General features: G+C 53.8%; 1 protein-coding gene across 2 annotated transcripts; it reads right to left on the minus strand.

Annotated features, from left to right (window-relative positions):
* Positions 1-349: 349 nt before the first annotated feature.
* Positions 350-10,880, minus strand: GGA1 (golgi associated, gamma adaptin ear containing, ARF binding protein 1). 2 transcript variants are annotated; one of them, XM_061450879.1, is made up of 17 exons: positions 10,748-10,880; positions 10,204-10,288; positions 9,843-9,918; positions 9,162-9,260; positions 7,788-7,911; positions 7,212-7,312; positions 6,227-6,307; positions 5,624-5,761; positions 5,409-5,490; positions 4,944-5,051; positions 4,511-4,666; positions 3,692-3,756; positions 3,366-3,544; positions 2,981-3,264; positions 2,595-2,764; positions 2,244-2,354; positions 350-2,073 (listed from the first exon to the last, which is right to left on the minus strand). In XM_061450879.1, the coding sequence occupies exons 4-17, from the start codon at positions 9,243-9,245 to the stop codon at positions 1,963-1,965; spliced, it is 1,794 nt and encodes a 597-aa protein (XP_061306863.1). In that variant the 5' UTR covers positions 9,246-9,260; positions 9,843-9,918; positions 10,204-10,288; positions 10,748-10,880; the 3' UTR covers positions 350-1,962. The 2 variants fall into 2 exon arrangements, with proteins under 2 accessions (XP_061306863.1, XP_061306862.1); XM_061450878.1 differs by having other exon boundaries at positions 10,593-10,873.
* Between the last annotated feature and the right edge of the window lie 5,348 nt (positions 10,881-16,228).

The following is a 16,228-nucleotide window of genomic DNA, read 5'->3' on the forward strand; positions in this document are numbered from 1 at the left end:
AGTGGTGAAGCTACAGTCATGTGGGGCACAGGAGTGAGGGCAAGCCCTGCTCCTTACGTGATGCAGGGCACTGACCCTTGCCCCACAGCCTCTCCCTAGGGAGAGAGGGAAGCAGGCAGCACACAGCTTCCAACCTCTCAAAAAGGAATTGAGAGCAGCTGGGGGACTTCCACCAACTTCTCTCCCTGGTCATGGGAGTGGGGAAACCATGGTGGCAAGGCCCCAGGTGACTGGGGGATGACTTAGATGATTGCAGGGGCAGGATGAGCTGGAAATGATGCCTTGTGGGGTGGAAGTCAGGGAAGGGGAGGGGAAAAGGCATTCCTTCAGTCAAAAGGCAGGGACAGGATCAGGAAAGAACTATTTATTTCCCATAAATACAGCAGACTGTTCGCGCCGGGCGTTTTGTTTTCAATGTTTGTTTTCTTCCATTTACAGAATTTTGCACTGAAAATATATACATGTCTGTTCAACCAAACAAGATCTGCAAAGAAAAACCCCATACAAAACCCTAAAAAGAGACCAGAATGGGAAGTAAGACACAGCAGAACCCCAGCATAAAGACCTTGCTTCCCCCTCTCCTCTACCACTCGCTGCACCCAGCTCCAACACCTCACCTTTGCTGCCTCCCAAGCCATGAGCACGAGGCACTCCACTCACCTCCATCTTGCCCAGGCCTCCTTCTACCTCTGGCAAGCCTATTGCAGGGCGCAGCTTGTTCCTACTTTTCAAGATCAGGCCCTCTTAAAACCAGTTAAGGGATGGGAAGCGGCTCCTGCAGTCACAAGTCCCATGGGGACATGTCACTCGCCGGTCCCCTCCGTGCCTGCAGATCCCCCCTCTAGTGTCACAGTGATCAGGTGGCTGTGTGGGCCCCCTCCCCGCGCAGGGAGCCAGGCAAAGGTGCACAAGGCACAGCTGAACCCCCCCCCCCCCCCCCCCAGAGCAGAGCCTAGTGGTGGCCCCTGGTGATGGGTGGCCCTCCAGCCTCTCTATGACTCCCAGTCCATCACCCACCCCACTGCGAGAAGACACTGAGAAAGCTCCCCTGCCCCACCAAGCCCTCCAGCCCAGCCAGGAGGGAGGAAGATTGTGCTGTTTCCTCTCTGTCTGGCAGGAGGCTGCAGGGAGACTCACCCCCACTTCTCCCAGCACACCGCCCTTGGGGGTGGCATGCAGGACAAAGTCCCCAAAGCTCGCTGTGGCAGATAAAGCACATGGGGACTGTGTGGTCTTCCTTGCTATGGGGACTCAGTGCCTAGGTGAAGAGGATGGGAAGGCACAGAACAAGCCCTGCCCAGCCCCTGGGGTCCCACCTCCCACTAACAGTTCCATATTCAGCTGGAAGGACGGAGATATGGGGAGATGACTCCTCCTGACCCCCTCAAAGCAAGGACAGCTGCCTGCTTGGAGAGTGCTGGAGACATGAAGTCTCCATCCAGCCTCGCTCCACAGCAGCTCCAGTGGGATCCCATCAGACAGGGTACCACCAAGGCCCAGTTCCAAAGAGGGGGCAAGGGGGACAAGCACCACACAGCACGAAGCAGCTGAAGGGCTGGGAAGCGCAGAGGGGACAGACAAGGAAAAGGATCTTCCTTTGCTAGGCCTTGCCCCAGGCTGAGGCTGTTAAAGCTCCCCTTCCTTGTTCCCCACTGCCCCTAGAGGGGGAAAGCAGGATTAGAACAGAAGCTGGACAGACTGGGGAGGGAGTGTCGCCTTCGGAAGAGCAGGGAAGGCAACTGCTCACACACACGAGGCTCTCCACGTCTGGTGGGGTGAACATCTCCCGGTGTCTTTGCTTTCCTCCTCGAGGCACGCTCCCTCTGGCCCTCGCCCGGCCATCTGGCGAATAGAGCGTGAGCAGCAGTCCCCCACCCACCCTCCCCATCTCCTCGGGCTACTCCAGCCCCTGAGGGCTGGCTTCCCAAGGACTCTGCAGTGTAGTGCCTGCAACGTGCAGCCCTAGAGGTTTCCCCAGGACTCCGGTGGGGGAAACTGGTCCACATCCCCCATTTCATTGTAGGTTTGCTCTCCCATAGTGAAGATCAGCTTGTACCGTAGCCTCACTTTCTCCTGTAGATGGGGGAGAAAGAATAAAGTCAGAAGAGGGTTAAAGAAAGGCATGAGGCACAAACCCTGCAGGTCTCTTGGAAGCCAAGGAGACCAAACAGGGATGGGGTAGGAAGGTTTTGCTCAGGAAGCAAGAGCAGCCCCTGCTCATGCCCCAGCAACAGTGCTGTTACCTTCTGTGGGTTAGCAAGCAGCAGGACTTGTGTGATGGCACTGGGGTGGACAATGGGGTTGAATGCCGGGAGCTCCGTGCCTGAGGGAGGCTGCAGCTTCACCTTCATCACCTATGGAGAGAGGAGCAGCCCACATTCCCAAAAGGGACATGGCAGCCAGAGGCCGTGCTCCTGTATTTGGAGAGCCTCCACAGTTTAGTCAAAGAGTATTGTGCTGGCTCCTGCTAATCTGAAAGCAGCACAACTCATTCTCAGCCCCACAGAGCTCCCTCCACCCAGCCTGCCCTTCCTGCAGAAGCAGAATCGCACTTTGGTGAGGTCTGGGGACCTCAGCCCCATCAGCTGCCTTACCTTGGGGACAGCAGACTGAAAGACAATGTTGCGGATGGGCTGTGGGGCTGTGCTAAGCATAGAAATCACCACCACAAGCACATCAGGCCTCTCAGGCAGAGCATCCTTAGCAAAGTGGAAGAGGACACGGAAGCCATGCTGATCATAAACCGTCACAGGAAGGATGCTGCCTGTGGGAAAGGGAGGGACAGGCAGCAGTCAGCAAGAGGGAACTGGTCCTGCAGCAACCTCTGCCCATCACCCAGACTCCCTACAAGTGACAGAGACACTACTCCCCCTCAACCTCCACAAAATCCAACCAGCAAGAAGTTTCCTCACACTCTTCCCTTCCAAGTGCACATGGTTTGTTCCCCCCAAGCTTGCTCCCTTCTTCCTCCCTGGCTCACTGGGTTTGATTGACTCCAGAGGCACAGTGATGTTGGCCAATGAGATCTCCTGGGGCAGCGTGGTGGCAGGAGGCTGTGGTGGGACTGCAGAACTTCCAACTGGTGTGATAGCAGCTTTTGGGAGTGCAGCAGGGGCAGGCAGCTCCGAGGCCAGGGGCAGCGTGGGATTAGGGGAAACACTCTGGAGCATGGGCAGAGTGCTGGGACTGTGGGCTGTGGTGCCAGAGCTGCTCCTGTTCTGGAGATCCCTCAGGGTGAGCCGGGGGGGTGGCTGCTGCTTCTCCCTGTAGGGAGAGAGAGAGCAAGGAGTGGAACAGGGCACTGAAGTGGCACCTTAAGCACCCCAGAAATGGACACGATGAGAGATCACACTACCCCTGCTTACCATCGCATTTGCTGAGACTCTGGAGGCAAAGACTGTTGCAGCAGAGTCTTGCCCAGGAGGTCCAGGTCATCCAGGCCACTGGTGGAAGGAGAAGGTTTGGGGGAGGATGAGCCAGCATCTGCTTTGACTGGTGGTGCTGCTGTGATAGGGGTGATGTTGAGCTCATTGCTATCCGATGACTGTAAAAAAGAGTGCACAGGAGACCCCCCAAGCAGGGTTGCACATCAGCACCAACCAACAGATGTGGGACATTTCCCTACCTACTCCCTCTGTTGCTTTCCCCACCCCCCTGCCCCCACCTTCTGCCCTGGCTCCCGGCATGTTACCTGGAAGCTGTTCCAGCCACTGCTGTCACCAGCCTGGGCAGGATGAGGTGCTGGGTCATTCAGGCCTGCCAGGGATAAAAGCAAACATGATGCTTAGCTACCAAGTGGTTTAAGAGCATTAAATGTGGCCTGAGTAAGACACAGAAGCAGCAGGGCAGAGCCACCAATCTGGTCTCCATCTCTGGCTCCTATCTTTGCATGGGGGAGAGTCAGGAGGGTGACAGTGTTTTTTCTGCCCGGGGATCCTCAGTTACAATCCAGTTCTCACTTCAGTTGACAGCGAAGTGAATACCACTGTGCTGACAAGCCCAACTGACCACATTGTCTACTCCATGCTGTTGTACTCAAACCACCTGTCTTTGGAAACATATACTTGGCTGGGAAAAGAAGGACTCTAGAGCCTCCTAGGACTGGCACATCACAAGAATTCCGTGTGAATAGTTCTGGAAGTCCCATGCATCTGAGTTCAGCTGCAAGGAGTAAACACGAGGAGCTGGGGGGGGATCCACCCTTGTGATCCCATCTGGGGATGGCCATTGCATCACTCTTGATTTACCTGCCAGGTCAGTTCTCCCAGAGCAAATCAGGGCACATCCTGCAGGCTCTGACTAGGCAGGAAAGACCATCGGACTGAAATTCAGAATCATAGCAGGGTCTTTCCCTCCTTCTCCTTCATACTAAGGACACTTCTTGGGTCTTTCATTATTCATCTCTCCCAGAACTCTCCCTTATTCATGTTCCTGCCACAAGGAAAACCATCCATGCAGACTGTCCAGAGTCAAGGAGAGAATAAAAGAGCTTTTGCTCTAGATTTCTCACCTAAAGACATGAGTTCATCATCCAGCAAGGAGACAGAGCCACCTTGGTCAGGCATGGGGACTGCTGAGCCACCTGATAGGGTGGGCAAGGCTGGGTAGGAAGGGCCTGTTGCTGGGAGATCCAGGCCTGACAGATCCAGCAGAGCTGAGGTGCTGCCTGCAAAGAAGGAACAAGCTGAGAGACAGAAACCTTCTCCAGTGTGCTATCCTTCCTCACCCCTGGGAGAGGAAACTCTCCTTCTGCTCTCCCTTTCAATTCCCTCACTTTGTGCATCAGTCATCTCTACAAGCCATTTCCTCATCTCACCAGCCCCACTCAGACCTCCTGCAGGTTTCACCTTTTCACTTCTCTCAATCGTCTCTTACACTGCAGGAAACCAGTAGTAGGGTTCCTCTGCTTAACCTTCCTGTCCCCGTTCCCCAAGTCTCCTCACCTCGAATGGAACCGGCCACTGTCTCCCCATTGATCTCTTCTCCCCGTACAAGCTGCTTATAGAGATTGATCACCTGTGTCAGATTGTCATTGGCTTGCAGGATCTCCGCTGAAATTGAATAGGTGGGAAGTTTGAAAGTTGTGATGAAACAAGAGTGCCTTTTATACTCCAGCTCTGTCTATTCCTTCAAAACAAGGCCTGAGGAACTGATACAGCGCACTGCAGACAGCATTTTCACAGTTGTTGCTGCACAGGGTATACTGACACAGCAGGACATGCTACAGTGAAGTGGAGAAAGCCTGTTACACTGCCGATTGCTGCCATGTCCTCATGATTAGTGCCAAGCCACAGACTTAACCTACAGCAAGCAGACATTCCAAACAGACTGGCAGCTGCCAAGGACAGGCTCCCTGAAAGAAGATGGAGGGAGAGGGGGACAGAACAAGAAGGGCCAGATATGCTTACCCAGAGCTTCATCATTGTCTTCTGTGTCACTGGCGAGCCGGAAAAGCATGGGCCTCATGCGCTCGCAGCGCTGATACAGCTCCTGAGGGGAGAGACAAAGGGATTCTGAGATGAGAAGCAGGATACTCATTTGGGGGTGCAAAACGGGCAGGAGGAACTTCAGCAGATAAGGGTCACCTCAGCCCAGGGAGAATGCTGGGATGGCCTTTCCTCACCTTCATTAAGTCCTCATTGCTTTCTGTTGTCTCCCCCTTGCTGTAGCTTGTCACCATCTCTGTCAGTAGTTTCACGTTGTTGTTCACCTCCTCAATGGCATTCACCCTCTTGGAGATCTTCTCCATGCGCTTCTGGTCCTAGAGGGGAAGCACATAGGGAATAATGTCCTTGCTCTTGTCTGCAACTTAGAATGGAAGACGGCTGGCCCCGCAAACACACCAACTCCCTGGACTAAGGCACAGCAACATTACCCTCAAAACAGCTCCTGCTCCAGATCATCTCTGGGCCAGCACTTGCCAAACAAGAATGGAATTACCACAGAACTAGGGCTGCAGTGGAGCTTGGGACACAGAAGGTGCCCAGAGCCGTTCCTCCAAGTAGCCAAAGGATGGCAAAAAAAAAAAAAGAAAAATCACACACAAAAAAAAAAAAAAAAAAAAAAAAAAAAAAAATCACACAAGGACTCTTTAGCAGCTGCTGCTGCTGCGAGATTTGGGGCAGAAGCTCTGTACACCTGCATAAGGACAGAGCTACTGCTCCCTTGGTGTCAATCATTGCCATGCAGACCACGAGTCCCCAGCTCCCGTTTTCCCCAGCCGCACCTCCTGAACCATCTCCTTGATGAGCTTGTTGGCAGCCCGGAGATCCTCAGGATGGGAACTTTTCAGGAGACGAGCCAGGATCTGCAAACAGAGAAGACACTACTGAGCCCAAGCTGAGAAGTGGCAGCCAGGGGCACTCTTGAAACACTAAAGCCAGTTACCCCTGCCCTAAACCTGTATATGACAGAGGGAGCTGACACTGCCCGCCCTTTGCAAGCCCAGCCACAAGAGCTTGTGGGTTGTTAGAGACCAGAGAGAGAAGTAGTACAACTGCACTTCCTTTTCCCATTGTGGCTGTGGTCTTTCCCTGAAGATCCCCTGCATTTAAAACCTGCTCCTGGCTCCTGCCTGCCCATCATGCACCATGGAAACCCTGGAGCACAGGAGCACTAGTACTGAAGAAGAGAGAAAGCCTGCACATGTGATGCCAGTTTGCTGCAGGGCACACCTCTGCTGCAGAACTACACCCAGAGGAGGACAATACTTACTTAAATGTATCAGCACTGATAGTGCAGAGGCTTGTCTGAGGGGTGACAAAATTCTGATGGAAACACTGTAGAATGGGTCAAGGAGGGGCTAAGTAGTTGGGCAATAAGAAGACTGCAATGCTGGGGTTGGGGAAGAGATAACAGCAACAGCATCTGGGGCTGGGATTTAAACCTCCTGACCAGATAGCTCAGAAGCCTGGAGAGCACACAGCAGCAAACCTCCCAGAACCTGCTTGGCTAATATCAGTACTTCACCCTTTGCACCATCTTGCTGCTACGTGCTCCAAAGGTCAAACTGAGCCAACATGCCCCACCTCTGGCTGTTTCCTTTGTCATGATTTTGGAGTGGGCCCTCAGCATTCCTGTGATGTGTTTTCCGAAGGACAGCATGTGGAAGAGGGGCTCTGACTCTTTCTGGATCTCCACCTCAGTGGACAGAAGATGCTGGGGCAAGGAAGATGATGCCTGCTCACATTCTCCTTGTACAGAGCCCTTACCTTGGATTTCTCTTCATCATCAAAGATGATGTTCTTGGGCCGAGGGGGAGGAGGTGGAAAAGGAGCATCATCAGGCAGCTTTGGGTCGCACTTCACAATCCCTGCAGTAGACACCAATGGAGGGAGGTCAGGAGGACTCACCCACTGGGGGATGGCACTGCCACTTAGGCCTTTTCTTCCCTAATAGCCCACCAAACCCAGCTGGGACTCAGGGTGTGTAGGTTTGCTCCTACTACCCATGATCCAAGACTGTGTTTTCATGGAAGAACTGCCCTCTACTTCCCACAAATATCCTCTTAGAAAAAGCCAGCATCAACTGCAAAAGCAGTCACAGCCCTTCAGCCTCTGACTTTCCCAGTGCCCCACCCTTGTAAGAGCAAGCTATGTCCCCTCTGACCCATCAAGCAACAAAGACCACCAGCAACTCCCTCTGCAAAGCTAGGAGCCTCAAGGCACCTGCCTCTGGTGCTGAGCCAGACTGAGGGATGTGCTGGGTGTAGGCACAGGAAAGGGAGAGTGGTTTAGATTCTGTCCAAACCATCCTTCCACCTTCCCCTTCCAGACTGTGCCTCTCACCTTGTTTCTTGAGCATCTGGTAGGCTTCTGAGATCTTCACCTCGTGAGGCAGCCCCAATGTCCAGCTGTACATCAGCTCCAGGATCTTTGACTTCACTTTTTCTGATGTCCGGCTGCCAAGATACTAGAGGAAGAGAGAAGACGTGGCTTGAAGCTGATCTGAGCCGTTGCAAGCCTGGTCTGTTCCTCTCCTCCCCTCCCCCAAAAGTGAGACCGTTCCCAACGGCACAAGGAGGAGGAAAGAGGAAGCAAGCAGGAAAGCTCACGAGACCCTTGCAACATGTCCTGTGCTGTGCTTGGTTTCCTCCACAGGAAACACAGAGGTGGAAACCCCTCAGTGACATGCAGGGACAAGTGGGAAGACTCAGGCAAGTCTCTGTCACCTTGTGAAGGAAAGGATATCGCTAACAGAGGCTGCTCAGCAAGGGAGTGCTTTGGGAATGAGAAAACAGCAGGGCTGGGAAGGGAAGGACTGTGGGTAATGGTCCCTGGAGCAGGGCCCAGCCTCACTCTCCAGCACAACTGTGTGGCACCTTTTAGAACCTGGTGAGCCCCAGATGACCAGCACCCAGTTGTGAGATGTCCAAACATTACAGCTCTCCCCTTGCCATGCACTCATCCTTCACGATTCTCCCATGGGTCTCCTGGAGGCACTGGTGCTACAAACACTGCATATGTCACCTGGGGCCAGTGGCTTAAGGTAGAGAACATTCTCCAGGGTGCCTAACAAGAGGACTTTAGGATGCTGCTGTCACTGTCCCTGGCTATTCATCATCACAAGCTGTGACTGACAGATGAAAGTCTTCCTTAGTCATATTTAGTCTGTGTTCCCTTAACTCTACATTTGCTGGTCTTAACTGTCTTGACTGAATAGGAAAGCATGCACAGCTTGTTCTGCTGCAGGAACAGCAGCATCAGCACCTCTCTGACTTGAGCCTTCAGATGGACTTGCCAGAGCACCACTGACCAGGCCTGGGCTTGCCCTCTGACAGTGTCTCAACCAGACTGGGACACCCCAGAGACATGGTCACAATGTCAAAGCTGGGGGACGTTCCTGAGCACAAACAGAGCCCACAGGGAAGGCAACTCCAGGCACGCACATAAACCCAGTAGTCTCACAAGCACTGGTTGCATCATGTCTGGCTGGCCTTCAGTTTCCTGCATCAAGAATCTGCATGGAGCAGAAGGCTGAAAGCTCACCTTCACATCAGAAAATTCACCAGGAACAAGGACTAAACTTCCTACTAGCAGTGCCCTGTTTCCCCCTCATCTCAATGGGTGTCTGACTTTTCTGCTCAGACACTACTTCTTCCCACAGCCCTCCTGCCACCAGGCTCCAGTCCCCTCCATCCAGCACAATGCTCTGAGACCCACCTTGGGTGACACCACTTTGATGAGCTCATTGAGGAAGCGGAACTTGCCCACCTCATCATGGAAACGTTTGCCACAGCTCTTCATGCAGGACTCCAGCACCTGGGGAGAGGGGCCAGGTGAGCCTCAGCATGGGGCCTGCAGCAGCTTCAGAAGCCAGACCCCCCCTGTGCCAGGCACCGGGGCTGTGGCTATCCTCACAGCAGAGGACATCCCCTTTCCCTCCCAGGTGGCCAGGCACCCTCCCAAAGGGAAGCAAGAAGAGTTTCCTCCTTGGGGTCAGTGTCTGCAGAGGTGGCTCAATAACCCATGGAAGGCTCTGTTAGAGAGCTCACAAACACTGGTGAGGTTTCACACTGTGGATCCATAAAACAATTAAGAGTCAATCATTTAGGTTGGAAAAGATCATAGGGTCCAACTATTAATACTGCCAAATCCACCACAAGAAAAAAAAATAAGCTATCAACTCCAACAGGCTCTGATCCTTCCTAGGAACAAGACGTTTCCTACCAGTCATCTCTCCAGTCTTGTAGAACCATCTTCTCCCTTCTCCCACCCAAGGGCCCAGGTGCTACAGGGTTTTCTCAGAGAGAATTCAAAGCTCCTGGTGTCCCTCCAGCCAAACTGGAGCAGCCCCACATGCTGGCCCTCCATCCAGTTCTACCAGCCTGCAGATGCCCTTACCGTGAGGGCCTGGATAGCTTCCCATTCCTGCGGAGACTGGATCTTGTGGGCAAGAAGTCTGGTAGCAAGCGGAGGACTGGACGGAGTGAAGGGAAAAAAAGACTAGCTGGTTACTGATGGAAAGCCTGGCGCCTGTGTTATTATCTGTGAATCCAGGGTTGAAAAGCATGTTGCAAGTTTAAGGCATCAAGACATCTCAAAACCCTGTGGGAAACTTCTGTCAGAGGACCAGGACCCACCCCCACTTTGGGGCGCTCTGTGCCTATTCAGCTCTCAGAACAGCCACACTGAATTTTACCAGGTGGATTCACAACCCAGGCCTGTGACCTAGAGCACACTGTGGAAAGGACACAGCACTTACCCCTCTAGCTCCTTATTGAGTTGCTCACAGAAAGCATTGATACCATCCCAGTCCAGGTCCTTGTTCAGGGGGTTTGTTGCTTTGTCTAAGGGTGGGAGAAGGGGATGGTGAGCAAGATCTCCCCGTGGGGAAGTGAGGGTCAATACTGCCCCCGCTCCCTCCAAGACACCTCAATACCTGCGGCCCCAACACCCCTGTCTGCCCCAGGCCGTCCCCTCTACACAGCACCAGGCCCGCCCTGACACACCGCTAGCTGCGACCCCACCGTGAGCGCCGCCTTTCCCTCACACCCCGGTGCCCCCCCTTCGCCAACCACCGCTCCCGGGCTGGGCCGGGCCGGGCCGCGCCGTATCAAAGGGAGCGAGAGGTCTGCTCGCAGCCGCACTCACTGATGCGCGCCTCCAGCGTCTCGGGCTCCATGTTGGAGGGCCCCGGCCACCCTCCCGCCGGCTCCTCAGCGGGGCCCGTGCGCCCGCCCGCCGCGGCGCCGCGGGGCCATCGGGAGCGCACCCAACGCTGTACAGCGGCGACGCCGCGGCCTCACCATAGAGCGCCGGAAGTGGGGCAGGGCGCCCCCTGACGCAGCGCACCCGCCCCTCCCGGATCCACCATAGAGTTCACCGGAACGGCGAGAGGCGGGGGGGAAGCGGAAGGCCTCCGGGAAGGGGACATAACCAGTGAGAAGCGGAGCCCCGCTGCCCTCCCCGGAAGAGCCAGGCTGCGGGCGGTTGAAGCCGCTTCCAGCATGGAGCCCGGACACTTCCGCCCGGTGGCGGAGGGAGCCGTGTGTCCTTTAAAAGGACACGAGCGCGGCGGTAATGGGGCATGCGCGGTGTGAGCCTGCCCGGACCTCGGGGGGGGGTAGGTGTTGTAGGTGTCTGTCATCGGGGCTCTGCGAGGAGGTCTTGGGGGGGGAAATGGGTGTTATAGGAGCTATTATAGGTGCTAGGGCTGTACCAGGGACCCCTGGCAATAAGTAAGGATTCCAGGAGTATAAACTTCGATTATCCTTATTGAGGGTGCTGAGGCCCTGGCACAGGTTGCCCAGAGAAGCTGTGGCTGCCCCATCCCTGGCAGTGTTCAAGGCCAGGTTGGACAGGGCTTGGAGCAACCTGCTCTAGTGGAAGGTGTCCCTGCCCGTGGCAGGGGGTTGGAACTGAATGAGCTTTAAGGTCCCTTTCAGTGCAAACCATCCTGTGGTTCTTTTCCAGCTCTGGTAACCCAGGCCAGCCCTAAGCGCGACACTTAATACCTCTTGTTTTTTCCATGCTCCAGTGGTCTTGGAACAGAGCGTCTGAGCGCCTTCTCCCTGTGATGTGTTATTGCTTTTGTTGTTTGCTTTTCTTCTTAACACTGGTGAAAGGTGCCGATTCAAATACGTTTGGGGAGCACAGCCCTCCTGCTTACAGAGTCCTCGGTGCATCATGTGGGCATCGGTGCTCCAGAGCTTGCCCTGCCGGAGCCTCCGCGATGAGAGCACGATAAGAGTGTGATACAGCCTATTCAGCTTTCAAGCATCTAATCCGGAAAATAGACGTCTGAGTCAGAGCTGTCCTGTGTGGAGTTACTCATTTACAGAGCTAATCCCGCAGATGGCAGCCGAGGGAGCTGCCCTGAGGTCACGCCTAATGTCTTTTCCGTATGGATAGCCATTGTTTGGAGGTGGATTTTTTGGCCATTAAGAAGTACTTTCTGGCTCTTGACTGTAGTTCTTTTTTTAGCTGTTGCTGACTTGCATCACAAAGCCTTTTTTAAGTGCTTTCCTTAGAAAATGGTCACATCCTTCCCTCTGCTGTGCTCAGGCACGTTTTACATGGGTTGTTTTATGAGTCAGCTTTGCCTGTCACTACTACCTCTTTGATTTTCCTGAGAATCAAGTCATCTTTAGGAGACCGAGGCCTAGATACTGCTCTTCTAGGTCACGTATGCTGTGCGCAGCAGGCATGCATCTCCTCTGCAGCCCACAAAGCGGTGCCTCTGAAGGAGTGGTTTTGCAGTCTAGTGTTTCACAGCCCCCTTTTGCGCAGGTTTCGGTCTGTCTGAGTCTCAAGTTTGTTTGCCTCTCTTTGGCAACACCCAGTGGTTAGCAAGGCTGAGGGGAATGGAAGGCTGCACCTCTTTTCAGCTGGTTGCAAACAATGGCAAGTGAGCTCATGCCTAAAAGCTGTGGCAGCAGTGGCCTTTCAAACCTTGCTTTTAGTTCTTATAGATTCAGGAGTCTCTTTCCACTTTAGTTATATCTGCTTTCTATATAATGAGGACTTTAAGTGCAGTAAAAAGAGACCCAAGTCTGAATTTTGCTCCCTGTAAGAGTGGCTGGGTGACATGTGAGGAAAAAACCTGTCTCCTCTGGGGCCCCGAACACAAGAGCAATATGGACCTGCTGCGCGGTCCAGAGGAGGCAATGGAGATGCTCCGAGGGCTGGAACACCTCTACTATGGAGGCAGGCTGAGAGAGCTGGGCTTGTTCAGCCTGGACAAGAGAAAGCTTTAGGGAAACCTTAGAGCAGCTTCCAGTGCCTAAAGGGGCCAACAGGAAATATGGAGAGAGACTTTTTACAAGGGCAGGTAGGGACAGGACCAAGGGGGAATGGATTTAAACTGGCAGAGGGTAGATTTAGATTAGATATTAGGAAGAAATTCTTCCTTGAGAGGGTGGTGAGACATTGGCACAAGTTGCCCAGAGAAGCTGTGGCTGCCCCATCCCTGGCAGTGTTCAAGGCCAGGTTGGACGGGGCTTGGAGCAACCTAGTCTAGTGGAAGGTGTCCCTGCCTGTGGCAGGGGGTTGGAACTGGAGGAGCTTTAAGGTCCCTTCCAACACAAACCAGTCTGGGACTCCTGTCCCTCGATTTATTTTTTTACTGACAGCTGGAATCCCAAACTAAGTTTGGCTGGAGTGAGACACTGTGTTGTAATTAACACCACACCGAATGAAAGTACTGCAGCTATAATTAGCTCGTAGCCAGTTGAAGAGGAAAGTGATTAGAGAGGCATGGGTAGTTGGCATGCTGGTGTCAGGGCAGCTGGTGCTGGATCCCACGTCGGCCAGGTCCCGCAGCAGGCTGTCCCGCAGAGGGCAGCAGCAGGCAGGAGAGCTCCTGCCTGACAGACGTGGGCTCAGCGGCTGCAGCCTTGATGTGTCGAGGTGAACCGTAAAAAAAGCACGGTGCCGCTCGGTCGGGAAGGGCAGGCCGCCTTGCAGGAGCGGCTGGGTGGCCTGGGACAGGGGTTTTCCGCCCACCAGGTCGTCTTCAGACAGCCAGAACGGCGCTGTCGCCCTCGCCCTGTCCCAGCGTTTGTTTGGTTTCTCTGTCTTGTGTGTTTATGTGAACCCTGCGATGTTTTTCAGATGTGCTTCTGTGCAGCAGCGAGAGCTTTGGTGCGCTTCCTGCCGGGTCGTCAGCTCTGGCCCATGACGTGAGGCTCCCTTTCCCCTGTCGCGTTCCTCTTGCCTTGGCAAGGCATTCTGCCCCGGAGACCTTTCACTTTCCTGAAGCTCAGTACTGCAGTCTTCTGTTCCCTTTTCTTGTCTCCCTCCCCTGGCTGACTGCAGAAGCCAGTTCCTGGGGTTTTGGCTCAGTTTTACCTTTGCTGCTTTCTCTTGGAATAGGGCTGGTGGCACCTCTCTGACATCACCTCGGACCATGCACCCCTTACGCAATCCCCTGGATTTGCAGCCCTGCTATTCCCTGACCTTGGCTAATCTCCTTTCTTTTGCAATACTTCTAAGCACCTTTCCCAGCGGAGGGTTGCAATTAGAGAGGCAAGTATAGGGTTGCATACTTCTCTAGAGGGAGAGAGCAGGTTTGAATTCCTTTAATCTAATAGGAAATATCTCCTTCCCTTTCATATGCAGCACTTTCTTGTGGTATGCAGTCATCCAGGATTGCTCCATTCCATTTCTTTCAGTGTTTCCCTTTTTGCTGTAGGAAGACCTGTCCCTGGTGATCAAAGGCATCTTTCTAAACTACAGGGGCAGAATGAGGAAACAGGATGCTGGATAAGGGATCAGAAAACTAGCTGGCTACATCTCTGCAATTAAGCATGTCTCGGAGCAAGACTCGAGGAAATGCACAAGCTCTTCTCACTGCCTCAGTTTCCCTGGTCGCTAGCGTGGGGATAATTGCACTAGCTTCCTTTAGGGAATTGCCCCGACCTCTGTATACTAAATTTCCTTTCCATGTTGGTTCTGTCATTAGAGCAACTGGCTCAACGAGACAAGCAAGAGAGAGGGGCAAATACCAGTTAGAGGTGAGCTGTGCTTCTTCCTCCTGTTCAAGCGCCACTTCCAGACTGGGCACTGTCTTGATCCCTTGACTGAGCAGGCAGCAGCACCCTCCTGACTGGTGCGGAGTAGCAGTCCCTTGTAATCCCTGAGGAAGGCTCAGATGGGTTTGCTGTTGCCGATAGCTTCTTCCCATGAGAGTCCAGGACATGCTCTGCAAACATGGGAATGCTGTTGCTGCTGAGGAACAGCATTGGCAGCAGGCAAAGATGGAAGAAAACTGATAGGACAGAAGCCCTAGTCATAGCCATGGCTTGGGGGCTGATAGGTTATGTATCTGGGTGAGCCAAAACCAGACCAGGGAGAAGACGACCTGCCAGAGCTGCTTCAATTTATGGGGCTGAAGTGAGCATCGAAGGCCCGGAGCCCGCAAGGGGGAGCCCGGATGAAGTCATTCACTGCACTGCTGATGAGATCAGCTCCAGATGGGAAACGATCTGCTACTGATACAGTGCATTTGGGATTCAGGTGTCGAGAGGGGCACTTGAAAACGTGAGCAGATTCACCCATTCTTGCTGTGTTATCACTAGCAGATGGAAGGGGTGTCATTAGAAAGCACAACTATTGGTGAGAAAAATGGTTTAAGAGGCAGGATTTTGCCAAGTTACAGTTTAGCTCTGAAGAACAGCAGGAGGGAGAAGGAGAAAAATCCTCTTGCACAGGCATTTTTCATGGGCATCCAAGCATGATCTGAGCAGAGATTGGTGACACGAGACCAGGCGTCCTGGAGCAAATCCCCGAGCCTGGATGATGAATAAATGCCTGCATTGCGGCGACAATGAAGTGTGACGTTTGCCAGGGATGTTGAGGGGAGCTCAGGCGCAGCCGTGTGCAGCCTCTCTTTTATAGCATGGCACAGGGAGGAGGCATTCCCGCTGCGGGGTGCCCCGGCAGAGGATGCATGTGCTCTCTGCTGTGCAGCTGGCTCACGTTTGGCAGCTGGGGAGCTTCAAGAGATGGGTTTTGGCCTGGGCTTGAAAATCCCCCATTGCCAGCAATCCCGCTTTGGCTGCAGCTGCCTCAGGTTCCCTGTAGGAAACTTCAGTGCTGGTTTAAGCCTGGGCTGTGGAATGGCAGGAGGAGGCAGTCTGGCAGCATTCCCCTCTAGCCTGGCTGCTCAAGCATATGCTTGCCAGCACAATGAGCTTCAGCCCCAGTGAGAAGCAGCAGAGCGGAGTGAACCCAGTGCTGGTGAATGGCAGACGTGGGGTTAGGAACAGAAAGAAAACTGTGACCGAGAAGGAGCTGGAGGAGGGAGACACAGAGTCTCTGTGTGTGCAGATTTGCTGAGGGTGGACCTGGCCTTTCATAGGCGGCTTTCTGGTCCCTCTGGCTTCATCTGTCTTGGTAAATGCAACAGGAGCAGGGCCAGGCCTGAGTGCTGCTGTGGGATGATGTCTCATACTGTGTGGTTGTTAGCACCTTCCCTGGCACGGGTTAGAGCTGTTTTAGCTAGCAATGCTGCAGCAGCCAGGCACAGCTGGGGGCCAGGGTGCCCTGGGGACTGTTCCCAGCAGAGCTTTGGTGTCACTAAACATTTAACCCCATAGAATCACAGAATGGTTTGGATTGGAAGGGACCTTAAGATCATCTGGTTGTAACCCCCCCTGCTGTGGGCAGGGACACTTCCCACTAGACCAGGTTGCACAAGGCCATGTCCAACCTGGCCTTGAACACTGCCATAGCTGGGAGCAGTGCCTTGGTCTTTACTTCTGGAGCGGAAACAGCTGCACTCTGTA

Source organism: Pezoporus flaviventris, unplaced genomic scaffold, assembly GCF_033815535.1.
Source record: "Pezoporus flaviventris isolate CSIRO_AGI_PZ_B2104156 unplaced genomic scaffold, CSIRO_AGI_Pfla_v1 ptg000011l, whole genome shotgun sequence".
Taxonomy (NCBI): Eukaryota; Metazoa; Chordata; class Aves; order Psittaciformes; family Psittacidae; genus Pezoporus; species Pezoporus flaviventris.